Source organism: Crocodylus porosus, unplaced genomic scaffold (genome assembly GCF_001723895.1).
Source record: "Crocodylus porosus isolate Cpor-Errol unplaced genomic scaffold, CroPor_comp1, whole genome shotgun sequence".
In the NCBI taxonomy this organism is placed as follows: domain Eukaryota; kingdom Metazoa; phylum Chordata; order Crocodylia; family Crocodylidae; genus Crocodylus; species Crocodylus porosus.
This window is the reverse complement of record NW_017728886.1, coordinates 37,956,323-37,971,200: the sequence shown is the minus strand read 5'-3', so window position 1 is coordinate 37,971,200 and position 14,878 is coordinate 37,956,323. Positions and strand designations below refer to the sequence as shown.

The 14,878-nt window shown below is 45.2% G+C and overlaps 1 protein-coding gene across 1 annotated transcript in view; it reads left to right on the top strand.

Annotated features, from left to right (window-relative positions):
* The window catches only part of LOC109308449 (phosphatidylcholine translocator ABCB4-like), a 101,488-nt gene that overhangs the window by 10,016 nt on the left and 76,594 nt on the right, over positions 1-14,878 (top strand). The window contains exon 6 of the mRNA XM_019532750.1: positions 7,688-7,879. Within this exon, the coding sequence (XP_019388295.1) occupies positions 7,688-7,879 (192 nt within the window). The remainder of the gene's footprint in view (positions 1-7,687; positions 7,880-14,878) is intronic.

The following is a 14,878-nucleotide window of genomic DNA, read 5'->3' as shown; positions in this document are numbered from 1 at the left end:
TGATTAGGAGTGGATAAAGCTAATTTTGCTAACCATGTGAAAGGGTTATATGTGCAGCTTCCATTTCTCCTTTTGGGTTTTCCAGCTTTCACCAAGATCAACAGTTTTACTCAGTGTGTGGACAGTCATATATTTGGAATGCTTTCAAAAGGAGAACATCTCAAAAGAGTAGTTGTTGTTGTATTTTAAGTGTTATGTGTGAAGGAGTTAGTTGAGAATGATTCAAATGTAGCAAACTCACTCCAACTTTAAAAGAGAGTTAAAGGGTCCAAGGGTCAAATAACCTGGGAGAATTCTTCCAGGTTTGTTTTCCTGATAGAAAAGCTTACCCAGAGATGCATGAGCAAACATTCAAAAGCTAAGTCTTTGAAGAGCAGAGAGCTTGTACTGCTGACACTGTGCAGCCAGGAGGGACCAAGTGCACACATCACAGTGTGCTCTGCAGGCTTTCTCAGTCTGCTCAGAGATAAAATAGGAGCAGTGCATAGGCAGCCCCGATTGTCTGACCCAGACTGACTGACTCTCTGCAGCATAACATGGGGATTATGAACAGAGCATGTCCTGTTCCCTGCTTCACTAGAGCAACAGTCCAGCAAGTGGCACAGTTTCCCAGAGGAGGGAGGGGAAGCAAAGCATAGTCAGGAAGCCCAAAGTGCAGTTGGAGTTGCAGGTAGTAAGGAGCGTGAAGGGCAACAAGAAGGGTTTCTACATGTATACTAGCAACATGAGGAAGGTCAGGGAAAGTGTGGGTCCCTTACTGAATGGGGGAGGCAACCTACTGACAGATGATGAGGAGAAAGCTGAAGTAATCAATGCCTTTTTTTACATTGGTCTTCATAGGCAAGGTCAACTCCCAGACTACTGTACCAGGCAGCAGAGTCTGGGAGAAGGTGAACAACCTGCAGCAGTGAAAGAACAGGTTAGGGACTTTTTAGAAAAGCTGGATGTGTACAAGTCCATGGGGCCAGGTGCAGTACATCCAATGACACTGAGGGAGTTGGCTGATGTGATTGCAGAGCCACTGGCCATTATCTTTGAAAATTTGTGGTGATCAAGGGAGGTCCTGGACAATTGGAAAAGGGCAAATATAGTGACCATCTTTAAGAAAGAGAAGAAGGAGGATCCAGAGAACTACAGACCAGTCAGTTTCACCTCAGTCCCTGGAAAATCATTGAGCAGGTCCTTAAAGAATCCATTTCTAAGCACTTGGAGGAGAAGATGACTGATTAAGAACAGTCAGCATGGATTCACCAAGGGCAAATTATGCCTGACCAACCTGATTGCCTTCTATGATGAGATTACTGTCTCTGTGGATGTGGGGAGAACAGAGAATGTAATATATCTTGACTTTAGCAAGTCTTTGATACCATCTCCCACAGCATTCTTACAAAGCAAGCTGAGAAAGTATGGGTTGGATGACTGGACTGTAAGGTGGATAGAAAGCTGGCTGGATTGTCAGGCTCTATGGGTAGTAGCCAATGGCTCAATGTCTACCTGGCAGTCAGTATCAAGTGAAGTGCCCCAGGGGTTGGTCCTGGGACCAGTTTTGTTCAATATCTTCATTAATGATCTGGAAGACGGGATGTGTTGCATGGATGCCATCAAGATGCGGGGTGTAGTAGACACACTGGAGGGTAGGGCTAGGATTCAAAATGACCTAGACAAATTGGAGGATTGCTCCAAAAGAAATCTCATGAGGTTCATTAAGGACAAGTGCAAAGTCCTGCACTTAGGATGGAAGAATCCCATGCACTGCTACAGTCTTGGGACCAGTGGGCTAAGCAGCAGTTCTGCAGAAAAAGACTTGGGAGTTACAGTGGACAATAAGATGGATATCATTCAACAGGGTGCCCTTGCTGCCAAGAAGGCTAACAGCATATTAGGCTGCACTAGTAAGAGCATTGCCAGCAGATGGAGGGAAGTAATTATTCCACTCTATTGTGCACTGGTGAGGCCACATCTGGAGTACTGTGTCCACTTTTTGGCCTCCCACTATAGAAAGAATGTGGACAAGCTAGAGAGAGTCCAGCGGAAACCAACAAAAATGGTTCAGGGCTGGAGCACATGACTTCTGAAGAGAGGCTGAGGGAACTGGACTTATTTAGTCTGGAGAAGAGAAAACAGAGAGGGGATTTGATAGCAGCCTTTAACTACCTGAAGGGTGGTTCCAAAGAGGATGGAGCTAGACTGTTTTCAGTGGTGACAGAACAAAAAGCGATGGTCTCAAGTTGCAGCAAGGTGGATTTAGTTGGGATATTAGGAACAACTTGCTCACTAGGAAAGTGGAGAAGCAGTAGAACAAATTTCTTAAAGAGGTGGTGAAATATCCATGCTTGGAGGTTTTTAGGGTCTGGCTTGACAAAGCTCTTCTGGGAATTATCTAGTTGGGGATGGTCCTGCTTTGAGCAGGGGATTGGGCTAGATGATCTTCTGAAGTCCTGTCTAATGCTAAATTTCTATGATTTTATTGTGGGGTGTTGGTGTACTTCTCTTAGAAGAGAACATGTACAGACATTCAATCTCCAATGAGAAACTCCTGGTTTTTTCTGGGTTATTTTTCTTGTGGAGCAGTCATTTTTGCTCTGGGATAAAAATCCTGAACTTCTGTACACTTGTGGTTTCTCTTGGGAACAGTGACTCTCCCAGGAGAAACTGGATGTCTATATATGGCCAAAGCTGGAGCAGATTTGCTGCATTTGAATCATTCTCAGCTCATTCACACATAACAGTTAAAACATACCAGCTCCTGCCCTTTTGAAAGAGCTCCAGGTTCCCACCTTCACTAACATCATTTCCTGAAGTTCTGAAATTGATGAGATGAAAAGACACCGAATTACATCAAAACAGAGAAATGTGATCAAGTTGAGTATCTGACTGCCATTGTAATTCTTGCTATTGGGGTAGAGGGAAAAGGGGGCTAAGCAGAGTTGCAGCTCCCTGGTCTCTGGGGCAGGAATGGGCTTTCCGTAGGAGGGGAGCCCACTGCTGCCTCAGGTCCACTACTCTGTTGCTGCTGCTGTGATGAATAGAGTTACAGATCCTAGTTCTGACTGAGATGTAACTTGGGTCTCTGCTCATGGAGTCTGCTGCTTGGAGGGAAGGAAAAGAGTAAAGAGCCATGAGATGCTGAGGGAGCACAGCTGTACTATATGTAAGTGTACAGACTTTACATGTGGTGCTAAAAATGTAGCACTGCAGAGAAATTCCCATTTCTGTAGTGCACTCCCATTTCTGTGGCCACATAGGTGGCATACACATCATATACTGACTTTTTATAGGAGTACAAGGTAATGTCTGTACATGGCCTGAACTTCTAAAGATGAATTTCAGGAAGGAGAAGATCTGGACACTAAATGAAGATCAGACTGCTGTATTAAGAATGGTAGAAAGACTTAATTTATATTGGTGTCATTCTCCAGTAAAATATTGTTTCCATTTACAGAATCATCTAAAGTATAATATCATACTTTTTCCAAGGTTTATATATAAACATGTAACAGGTATGCTAGGGGGTAGTGCCAATATTAAATGAATCTAGCATACTCAAGGATACAGAGCAGAAGACTGTTTCAGAAAATAGATGGCATCCCTAAAGTAGAAGATGTATGGGTCTACCATGTTTAATGCAGGGATGCCTACACTGCTGCTTTGGCTGACCCCCAGGGCTACTCTCTAGGCCTAACCTGACAACTCTCTACCTTAAAACCCCCCTAGCTCACTTTCAGTGGAAAACTAGCCAACTCCCAAAAGCTCAACAAAGCATTCAAGCCCAAGCCTAGCCTCCAATGCAATGAATTCAGTAATTACAAAATATAAAATTATATTTTATGTGATTTATATTTTATTTGATTATATGAAATATGTTTTGTATAATGCCTAACAAACTTATGGAATTTATTGCCCAGACATGTCATTGAAGTTAAGATACCAGGAGGATATGATACCATTAGATTCTCATAGGCATACTGAGAACATTCACCTTCACTATTTAGATAGGATAAAATGAAATAGGGATTGAAAAGCTGGTTCTTCAGAGCAAAATGTGGAAACTACTACAATCAGCAGTGTAACAGGGAGCTTAGTGCTCCTATTACTTTAAGAGGTGAAAGGCTGCAGACAGGGATCAGGTGGCTCTCAAGGGAAAACACCTGACCAGAAGGGGGCTGGGCTTAGAAAATATTTAGGTAATATTTTCTTTCATAGATTCATAGATTGTAGGGCTGGAAGAGACCTCAGAAGATCATTGGGTCCAGCTCCTGCACTAGGCAGAAAGGACAGGTGGGGTCAGGCGACCCCAGCAAGATGGCTATCCAGTCTCCTCTTGAAGATTTCCTGAGTAGGCGATAGCACCATGTCTGGAGGGAGCTTATTTCAGTCTGGCCACCCTAACTGTGAAGAAGTTTTTCCTAATGTTGAGCCTGAAATGGTCTTCCAGGAGTTTGTGGCCATTACTCCTGGTTCTCCCTAAGGGTACCGTGGTGAACAGTTGTTCACCGAGCCCCTGATGTACTCCCCTGATATAGCGACAAACTGTTACAAAGTCCCCTCTCTGCCTTCTCTTTTTCAGGCTGAAGAGTCCCAGGTCCCTCCTCGTATGGCTTGCCATGCAAGCCTCTAATCATATGGGTGACTCTTCTCTGGACTCTCTCAAGTTATACCACATCCTTGTTAAAGTGCGGCACCCAGAATTGGATGCAGTACTCCAGTTGCAGTCTCACCAGTGCTGAGTACAGCCGAAGAATCACCTCCTTGGTCTTACTGGCGATGCATCGATTGATGCAAGCCAGAGTATTATTTGCCCTGCTGGCAACAGAATCATGCTGCTGGCTCATATTCATGCTGAGCTTTATTATTACCCCAAGGTCTCTTTCATTCATAGTGCTGGTTAGGTTGGCATTGCCAAACCTGTAGATGTTCAGGGGATTGTTTGTCCCCAGGTGGAGCTTTTTACATATCTCGAGGTTGAACTTCATCTGGTTCTGGCTTGCCCAACTTGCTAGCTTGTCTGGATCTGCCTGTTTCTGTAGCCTATCTTCAAGCATGACCACGCTTCCCCATAACTTTGTGTTATCTGCGAACTTGGCCAGTGAGCTCTTCACCAAATCATTGATGAAGATGTTGGAAAGTACGGGATGAAACACTGACCCCTCTGGGACACTGCTGCCCACATCTCACGAAGATGATACAGATCCGTTTATTAGGACTCTCTGGGTCCTACCCCACAACCAGCTTCATACCCACAGTTAAGCTCACTGTCTTCCAATTTTCTTGCGAGAACATCATGGGATACCAGATCAAAGGCTTTCTGGAAGTCAAGGTATATAATATCCACCACTTCTCCTGAGTCACCTAATCATAAAAGAAGATAAGGTTGGTAAGACAAGACCTGTCTGTGACGAAGCTAAGCTGGCTGTCATTCAGAATCCTACCTTCTGCAAGCCTATCACATATAGACTCCTTAATGAATTTTTCCAGGATTTTTCCTGGGATAGAAGTTAGGCTAACTGGCCTATAGTTACCCGGGTCCACCCTCCTCCTCTTCTTAAAGATGGGCACAACACTGGCCCTCTTCCAGTCCTCAGGGACCTCTCTGGAGTGCCATGAGTTTTGGAACAGTTTCACCAGGGGCTTTGCAATGACATCAGCCAGCTCTTTCAGCACCCTTGGATGGAGTTCGTCCAGTCCTGCTTACTTACGTATGTCTAATTTTTTTAATTGATCACACACCAGTTACATGACAACAGTAGGGAGGCAATCAGTTCTGTCCTGCTCATTCTGTACCCTATCAGGCATGATTTTCTCCGTGGCCCGGAGAAATACTGAGGCAAAGTAGTCATTCAGGAGTTCAGTTTTCTCCTTAGTGTTGGTAACCAGATGGCCCGAGTTGTTGAGTAGTGGCCCCACGCTCCCATTTGCTTTCGTCTTGTTCCCTGCATATCTATTGAAGGACTTTTTGTTGTCCTTGATATCTGTTGTGAATCTAAGTTGGATCTCTGCCTTAGCCTTTCTAATTTGTTCCCTACAAGTGCGGGCAGTTGTTGTATAGTCCTCCTTGGGGCCTGTCCCCAGCTTCCATTGTTTGTACGCCTCTTTCTTCTTTCTAAAGAGGACTGTGATTTCCTATTTAGCCAGGAGGGCTTCCTAGCCCTTCTGCTGCCCTTTCTCCATGTGGGAATGGACTTCCATTACATCGTTTTGTTTTCCTCCTTTCAAATCCCAACTTTTCTTCTCCCCTTCTTACTTCCCTGCCACCCTTTTCCCAGACAACAGGAACATACAGTTCATTTCAACACAGACAAACTTTGGTATTTCACAGGCTTCACCCATGTCCAGAACAGATTTAGTTTTTAAAAAACTCACCAGAAAGAATAGATTTAGTTCTAAAAAGTAGGCCTGCCTACTCTTGAAAGCAATTTATAATTACGCATCCTATAATATATGTTATGTCCTGATATCCACCAAAACAGTTTACAAATACAGGAATTGCACAGTATTACATGGATAACTACAGAAAGTGGGCACTAAAAAAACATACTGGTTATATTTGTTACTCATAAAGTAAACCTGAAACCAGGCTTTTTATCCAAACATTTATTGTTGAATAATTCCTTCACAGTGAGGTAATGAGTGTCCCTTCTCTTATTAATGTACATGAAAGACTTTTCTTTACAGATCAAACTTATTTTGTAATCTGACACAAAACTAATTCACTATATTTTGTCATAGAACTTACATTTGAACAAATGTTGTAATAACTGTTGTTGTGTTAATGCAGTGCTCCTGATTACTGCAGTCTTCCTGTTTCTGGATTTTCTGCTAAGGGATCAATATTGAACTAACCATAGAATCTTAAATTAGTCATTCATCTCTACAGTACAGTTTAGATATGATTCATGTTATTAATTATGAGGTATCAGAATGTTATTTGTTTCTTTTGCTTGATGGCATAAAGTGGAATAAAACTGAAATTAAAATACAAACAATGCCCCGAAGACTTTCACTGAATATTAGAATTTACCTTAGCAAAAGTAAATGTAGTGTATTTTAAGGATGTATAGAGCCTCTTTTTTATTTGATTGAATTATTAATATATCATTTTTTTACTTTAGGAATATACGTGCATTTTATGTCTACAATATTTCTAAATTCTCACACTAAAGAGTATGCCAAGGTTTGCATACTCAGTTAATGATGATAATATTGAAACAAATTATCTTTCCTGCTTTATAGGATTAAGAGGTGGAGGTTATTCCAAAATCATCCATATGAGTGGTGCTCTTAAATCACATAAACATTTTTTAAAATTCCATTCTTAACTTTTCTTCACCTTACCATACCTCCAGTCGATAAGAGTACCAAATAGAACAGGTTTTGTATACATATCTCACTAACCTCTAAGCTAACAATGTTTACATTAATCCCCATGGGCACACACAAATGCAACTATAATTTGTGGAGGTGACACATTTAAGTGAACAGGATATATAATTTGAAAACCTGGTTGTAAAAAGAATGTCTGAAAAATATTCCTATAATGAAGAGAAAAAGTGTGGATAATATCCAAGAATATTTCATATTTGTTCAGGTGCCTAGGTAAAGTATTGAAATTAAAATCTGTTCCTAGTTCATTCATTTGGAGGGAAAAGAATCCAGTTTTGAAAAACCTCTGCAATTTTGTTCCTTTCAGATATGCATACTATTATTCTGAAATAGGAGCTGGTGTTCTCTTTGCTGCCTACATGCAAGTTGCATTTTGGACAGTGGCAGCTGGCCGGCAAATCAAGAAAATCAGACAGCAATTTTTTCATGCAATAATGCGACAGGAAATTGGATGGTTTGATGTAAATGATGTGGGTGAACTCAACACTCGACTTATAGAGTGAGTATATTATTAACTAACAATTTTGAATTGCCTTTAAACAATGTTTCTTGCCATATCTATGATCTATACTAACACATTCTTACAATTTGTATGAAAAAAAAATCTACTGAATTGAATGTACATCTCGTGTAGGATTTCACAGTGAGGGCCCTGGAATCTGAACTAGTGTGGAAAAGGGATGCCAGAGCAGCATCAACATCACTGCACTGCCAGGATGACTTAAACCTATCTTGATTGATCAGCTTTCATGCACACTGATTGTCAGGGTCTCTGAGTAGGCCTGGCTGGAACAACCACATGAGTTATCACACCTGCCCTTGATCCTTGGCCAATGTGGCTGACCCAGTTCTTTGCAACCAGACTGACTGCTGAAATTGGCCCTGACCTCTTTTAAACATACCTGCAGTCTCAGGCTGCAGATATGTCCATATACAACCTTAGTCTGTTCCGGCAAGCCTCATATTCACCACTCTCCCTGGTTCTTCTGATTTATGACCTGGCTTTGGCTTTTCCTGACCCTGATCTTGGTTCTCCCCTGAAATTTAGTGTTTTTTCTGGCATCCTGACTTAGCTTGGTTTCCTTGACCCTGATCTAGAACTTGGCACCGGTTCTATGACCCCTGGCTCCTGACCTCAGTTTACGTCTCAGACTACGTCTCTTGGATCTCCCCAACTCAGCTCTGGCAACATGTACCCTCACCTTACTAACCTAGTTGCCTCCTAGTTTCCCCCCAGGGCCTATCCACAGGCCTTGCTATCTACATCCTGGATGAATCCTCACAACTATGTGGTACCGGGAAGATGGATACCACCAAGGGTCTACCACCAGAGCAGATTTCTGGGGGAGAGCTGATGGCTGCTTTACAGGGGCTGCAAGCCCACATTACAGCTCTACAAACCCAATGTACCCTGCTTCTGCCTCCACAAGGGGAGACAACTCACTCAGCTTACCCTGAATTTCAGGTTCCACTGCCCAACAATTTCAGTGGAGACCCTTGTTGTTTCTTGGAGTTCATTAATCATTGCTGCCTCACTTTTCATTTCTGCCCCAGAACCAACACATTAGATATGGCCAAGGTAGGGCAGATTATCTGTCTACTCACTGGCGATGCCCTGACCTGGGCTTCCCCACTTCAGAATCAGCAAATGCCCTCCTTGACAACCTTGAAAACTTTATCCAGGGCACAGACAAAAGCTTTTGTGACCCACATCTGGTCCATACTGTGGAGTGAGCTCTTCAGACCATCATATAGGAGTGGTACAAGGTGTCAAGTTATGTTGCCAAATTTAGGTGGTTGGTAGCTGACAGGGTGGAACAAGGCAGCTCAACATTTCCATTTCCACCAGGATCTTTAGGGCCACATTAAAGATAAGTTAGACTGGGTGTAGCTCCCAGCTGCTTTGGATGGACTCATTGAGCTCAGTATCTATATGTGACAACAGAAAGGGGGATAGGAGAGAAAGGGAAAGCCCAGAAGGTAATCTGCCCCTGTCACTTACCTCAGCCGAAGGGGAGAATGCCACTGGAATGCCGGGTTTGGGACAATGTTGCCGGAACAGCTTCTCTGTCCAGATTGGTGCATGGTGGATTCATGAAGGTACTTCCAACTCCAGAGAGGGGCCACCAGGGAGAGTCTGGGGCATTAGGAAAGAGAAGATATTAGAAGGACTTTCCACTGAGGATTCACAGGCAGCTGGGGATGCTGCAGTTGATGTGGCTGTGTCGAGCAGCATTCGAAAGAACACCGAGCAAGAGGCAGCCAGCATTGGACTTCGTGACAACTGCAGGGACGCTGGTGCAGACACCTATAGAGAAGCAAGAACCAGGTCAGATGTGGCTGGGGCAGGCAAGAGACAGAATCTACCAAGGTACCCAAGTGATGAGTTCTAGGTCCCACCCTGTCATCGCTGAGAAGCAGGTCATTGGCTGAAAGGGGACTAAGGCCATACAACACCTACTTATGCCCATCTGTTAAAGCAACAAAAGGAAGGTTGGACTAATGTTGGCCTTCAGGGATGGCTTGAAAGAGCCAACGCTACCCCCAGTAGAGGCCATGCAGATAGACAAAGCTGGGAAATGGTTCCCCACAGAGGAGAAGCCTCATTGTTGTGCCTAGGGCCTCTGCCTGTATTATGGGAAGTCCAGGCATTTTGCATGGATATGCCCAATGAAAGGAATGCCTGTCTCCTCTTTGGGTACTTCCTGGCCCAGCTTTGGTAGATAAGTGTTGTCTAGGCCCACCGCTGACCATTCAATCAGTTTCTCCAATTTGCAGCAAACTCTCAAGCACCACCAAACCCCAAGACTCATCCTTGCTATTCACTCTTCAACTATAGCACCTGTTTGGGATGGTTGTCTTTCTTCCAGCCCTCTTAGACACAGGAACCTCTAGTAACTTCATGGACTCAGTTCTTGCTGAACATCATCACATACTGGTCTGACCAAAACAGAACCCAGAGGTAGTAGAAGCCGTAGAAGGATTTCCATTCTCTTTGGGTCCTATCACAGTGAAAGAGTCCCATTAGGAGTCTCAATCGTTGATCACCAAGAATCTCTTTGTTTTGATCTCATCCATTTCCTTCACTTTTTTGGTTATAGTGGGAACCCCTTGGCTCTCTCTCCATACCCCAAAAATTGTAAGGGAACTCCATTTCAACTTAACTTACTGCTGTTAGGAGGAGATTTATCCAGTTAATACCCAGACTGGAAATAGGGCTGAAGATACCAGGTCACTTGTACCAACCATAACAGATTCATGGCTGGCCTTAGCAGAAAGTATGTATTCCCTGGAACCTGATCCATCACTCCATGACAAATACCAGGATTTGGGTGATGTATTCAATAAGAAAGAAGCAGACCAACTTTCCCTGCACCATACTTATGATTACCCCATCGATTTTGTGCCAGGGGCACAGATTCCATTTGGGCACATTTATTCACCTTCTGAGCCAGAGATCAAGGTGCTCAAGGAAAATATTGCAGAGTAACACCATAAGGGGGTTCATCAGGTCTTCTGCATCCTCAGCTGGGTCCCTGATATTCTTCATGACCAAGAATGAGAGCTCTGTCTGTCCCTGTGTTGACTACAGGGCCTTAAACAGGATAACAGTTTGTAATCATTTCCTGCTGCTGTTAATTAATAAGTCAAGACCATATTTTAGTCCTGCTATGGGCAATTTGAATACCTGGCTATGCCTTTCAAACTCTACAGTGCTCTTGCTACATTCCAACACTTTGTTAATATGTTGGAGCAATGTATTATAATTTCTCTGGATGATATTTTAGTTTTCTCTGGTGATCCTGCCCAGTACTCAACACAGGAACAGAGAGAGCTGTCAGGTCTTGATCCGGCTTTGAGAGAACCACCTGTATGTCAAGCTAGAGAAATGTGAGTTTGATCGCACCTCAACTGAATTTTTGGGTTTTATAATTTCCATCAAGGCCTAACAATGGACTCCCCATAAAGTAAATTTCCACTAAGGGCCTAACACTGGACCCCCCATAAAGTCACTGGATAGGCCACAGCACACTATGTTAAAGGGGTCCAACAGTTTGTGGACTTTGCTAGCTTGTATAGATGTTTTGTTAAAGGATTTTCACACCTAGTAGTCCCACTAACTTCCCTTCTGAAGAAAGGGGTACCATTCAAATGGTCTCCACAAGCCCAAATGGCTTTTGAGACAGTGAAAAGGGCTTTCACTTCTGCACCTGCCCTGGTGCACCCCGACCTCACAAAATCGTTTATAGTGCAAGTTGACTCCTTGAATTGTGCCATAGGGGATATTCTGTCTCAGGCTTCATATACCCCAAACAAGTTACAGCCTTGCACCTTTTATTCCAGGGCCCTAACTCCCTCCAGAAGGAATTACAACATTTTGAACCAGGAACTCCTTATGATCAAGGCAGCTTTTGAGGAGTTGTGGCACCTTCCCTCCACCCTGTTCAGGCAATAACAGACCATAAGAACTTGGAAGGAGATACACTGGAAGCTGAATTCATGTCAGGTCCGCTGGTCAATCTTCTTTAATTTCATAATCACCCATTGCCCAGGAGCCAAGAACGAAAAGGCAGATGACCTGTCCCATAAGGATGAACTTCTCCTCTAGAGCCATTACCACCTTCCACTATTCTCCAACCTAAGAACTTCTTTTGGGGAACTACTTGGCAAAGCATCCTTTCAGCCATCCAAATGGCCCTTGCAGAGGAACTGTGCCAGTCAGTGGGGACTTCCCAACCCAATTTTTGGTGGCTCAGGAGGTTATTTTTTGACAGCATATGTGCATCCCAGACAGTCCCGTAAGGTCAAGAATATTATAGCTTTGTCATGACTCACTTCCTGCAGGACACTTTGGGTGTTCCAAGACCCAGCTCTTAATCTCTCAGCAGTTCTGGTGGCCCTGAATGGCAATGATGTCAAACAGTATGTCTACTTACGCCCTATGTGTGCCTGAACCAAGAAACTTTGAACCAGGCCAGGTGGTCTCCTCCAGCTGTTACCCACTCCCATGCTACCTTCATCAATCCTGTCAGTGAATTTCATTGTGGACCTCCCACGTTCTGAGACCTGCTCCACAATTATGGTCATGGTGGATGTATTAACTAAAATGGCCCATTTTATCCCTGTCCACGCTGTCCCCACTGCCAGCAAAATGGCCAAACTATTTCTGAGGCATATATATTTTGCCTATATAGCTGCCCGCCAGAACTGCTCTCTGATTATGGTTCCCAGTTTATTTCATACTGCTGGCATTAGTTCTGTAAGGTCCTGGATGTGGAGCCTCTTCATTCATCTCCATATCACCATCAGACTAAAGGTCAAATGCAGTGTGTAAACTAGACACTTGAGCAACACCTTAGAAGAGCAGTTTTCAACGTATGGTCCTTGCACACCTGGGGGTCTGCAAACTATGTCTAAAGCATCTGTAAAAAATGACTGATCAATCAAAAGTATGTGAATACCCACAGTTACAATTAAAATGGGTCCTTCCAGTCAATTTCTTAGGGGTCTGCAAATGCAAAAAGGTTGAAAAGCACTGCCTTAGATGCTTTTTAAATTTTCATCAGGATAATTGGGTAACCCTGCTCCCCTTTGCAGAATTCACATACAACAATGCTGTCCATACTTCCATGGGCAAGACCCCCTTTTTCTCCAACTACAGATTCCATCCCAGTTCCACTCAGCAGTACCTACCCTCTCATGGGTTCCCACAGTAAATGGCTTTCAAAGAAGGAGATTGAGTTTGTTTGACGTGATTTCTTCTTAGTAAATTTTTGCTGGGTGCTTGTGATGAGCATCTCCTCCTCCAGATGCTTGCAAATCCCTTCCTTAGGATAAGCTCCAGTAAATTCCCAAGTATTGTGGTAAGGCTAACTGATCTGTAATTTCCCACATCCTCTTTTCTGCCTTTTTAAAAGATTACTACATTCCCCTTTTCTAGTCCTCTGATACCTTGACCATCTCTTATGACTTCAAGAATATTATTTCCAAAGGCTCCAAGATCCCCTCTTCCAGTTCCTTCCACACATTGGGATGAAGTTCATCAGGCCCTTCTAACTTAAATTCATTCAGACACATCAAAAGCTTACTAACTGCATCTTTAGTTATCTTATCCCTTAGCTTGTCCCCTTCCTTATCCAGATAATCCTTTCATAGGTGTCTGGCTGCAGCTTCACTTTTTTGTGAAGACAGAGGCAAAGTAGTTGTTGAGTAGCTCATTGGCATCCTGGCCAATTTTCCATAATCTGTGCACTTTTCTTTTGCATTTGAGGCATCCTAGAACAGGGGCAGGCAATTATTTTGGGTGGAGGGCTGCTTACCCAGTTTTGGCAGGCTGTTGAGGGCCGAATGGGTAACCCTGCCCCTTGACAGGTCCCCCACTCCCTGGTCACCATCTTGGAACCAATGTTCCAATGTCTTGGGACCAATGTCCCAAGGCAAGCACCGGTGGGGCCTAAAGTGGGGCGCAGGCTGGCAGGGATCTGTGGAGTTGGGCTGGGCTGCACCGGCAGGGAGAGTGGGGATCTGGCCTGGCTCCATAGAACCCCTGCCAGCTGGGACCCCATGCTCCTGCCACCCTGCTCTGGGCCCAAGCAGCACTGGCCCCAGGACACTGGTGTGGGCCCCATGCTCCTGCTGCCTCCCCGCCCACTCACTCCCAGTGCTCCCCACCCCCACAGTACAGTTGGGGGGGCAGTGCACAGCCCCAACCTCCTGCTCGCTGGTAGGGACGAAGCTGGTGCTTAGCATGAGGAAAAGTGGCCCTTCACCTGCTCCATGGCCGGCACTCCCTGCTGCAGGCACTCGCAGCCCATACAGGGCTGTCTGAAGCAAGCACAGGCAGCCCCATGTGAGTTCCAAGTGGCTACAACGTAGGGCGCTGGCCATGGGGTGAGCGAGGAGACGCTTTTCCCTGTGCTCAGCACCAGCTTGTAACCCACCCCACTGCCAGCCTGGGCTTTCTGCCAGCTCCCGGCTTGCCCATCAGTGGCAGCAGCTGTGGCCCCCCTGCTTGCTGTGCCGGGGAGTGTTGGCTGCTCCTGCCCACCCGGAGCTCATGCACTGGGCAGCCCACAGGCAGCAGCGGCAAACACTGCCCGGTGCGGCAAGCGGGGGGCCACAGCTGCTGTTGCCATGTGCAGCCCCAACGGGCAAGCCTGGAGCCGCTGCGAGGCCAAGGCTGGCAGTGGGGCTGGGTTACAAGGTGGTGTTGAGCGTGGGGATGGGGAAAGTGGCCCCTTCCCACCCCATGCCCAGCGCCCCATGCTACAGCCACTCGCAGCCCGCCTGGGGCTGCCTGTGCCTGTGCAGGACAGCCCCACATGGGCTGTGAGCGGCTGCAGCAGGGAGCGCTGGCCATAGGGCAGGGGAGGGGCTGCCTTTCTCCACGTTGGGAAGGAGCAGGGAAGAAACTCAGAGAAAAACTGAGTGGGGGGGGAAGTGGCCCCTCACCCATCCCATGGCCAACGCTCCCTGCTGCAGCTGCTCACAGTCTGCA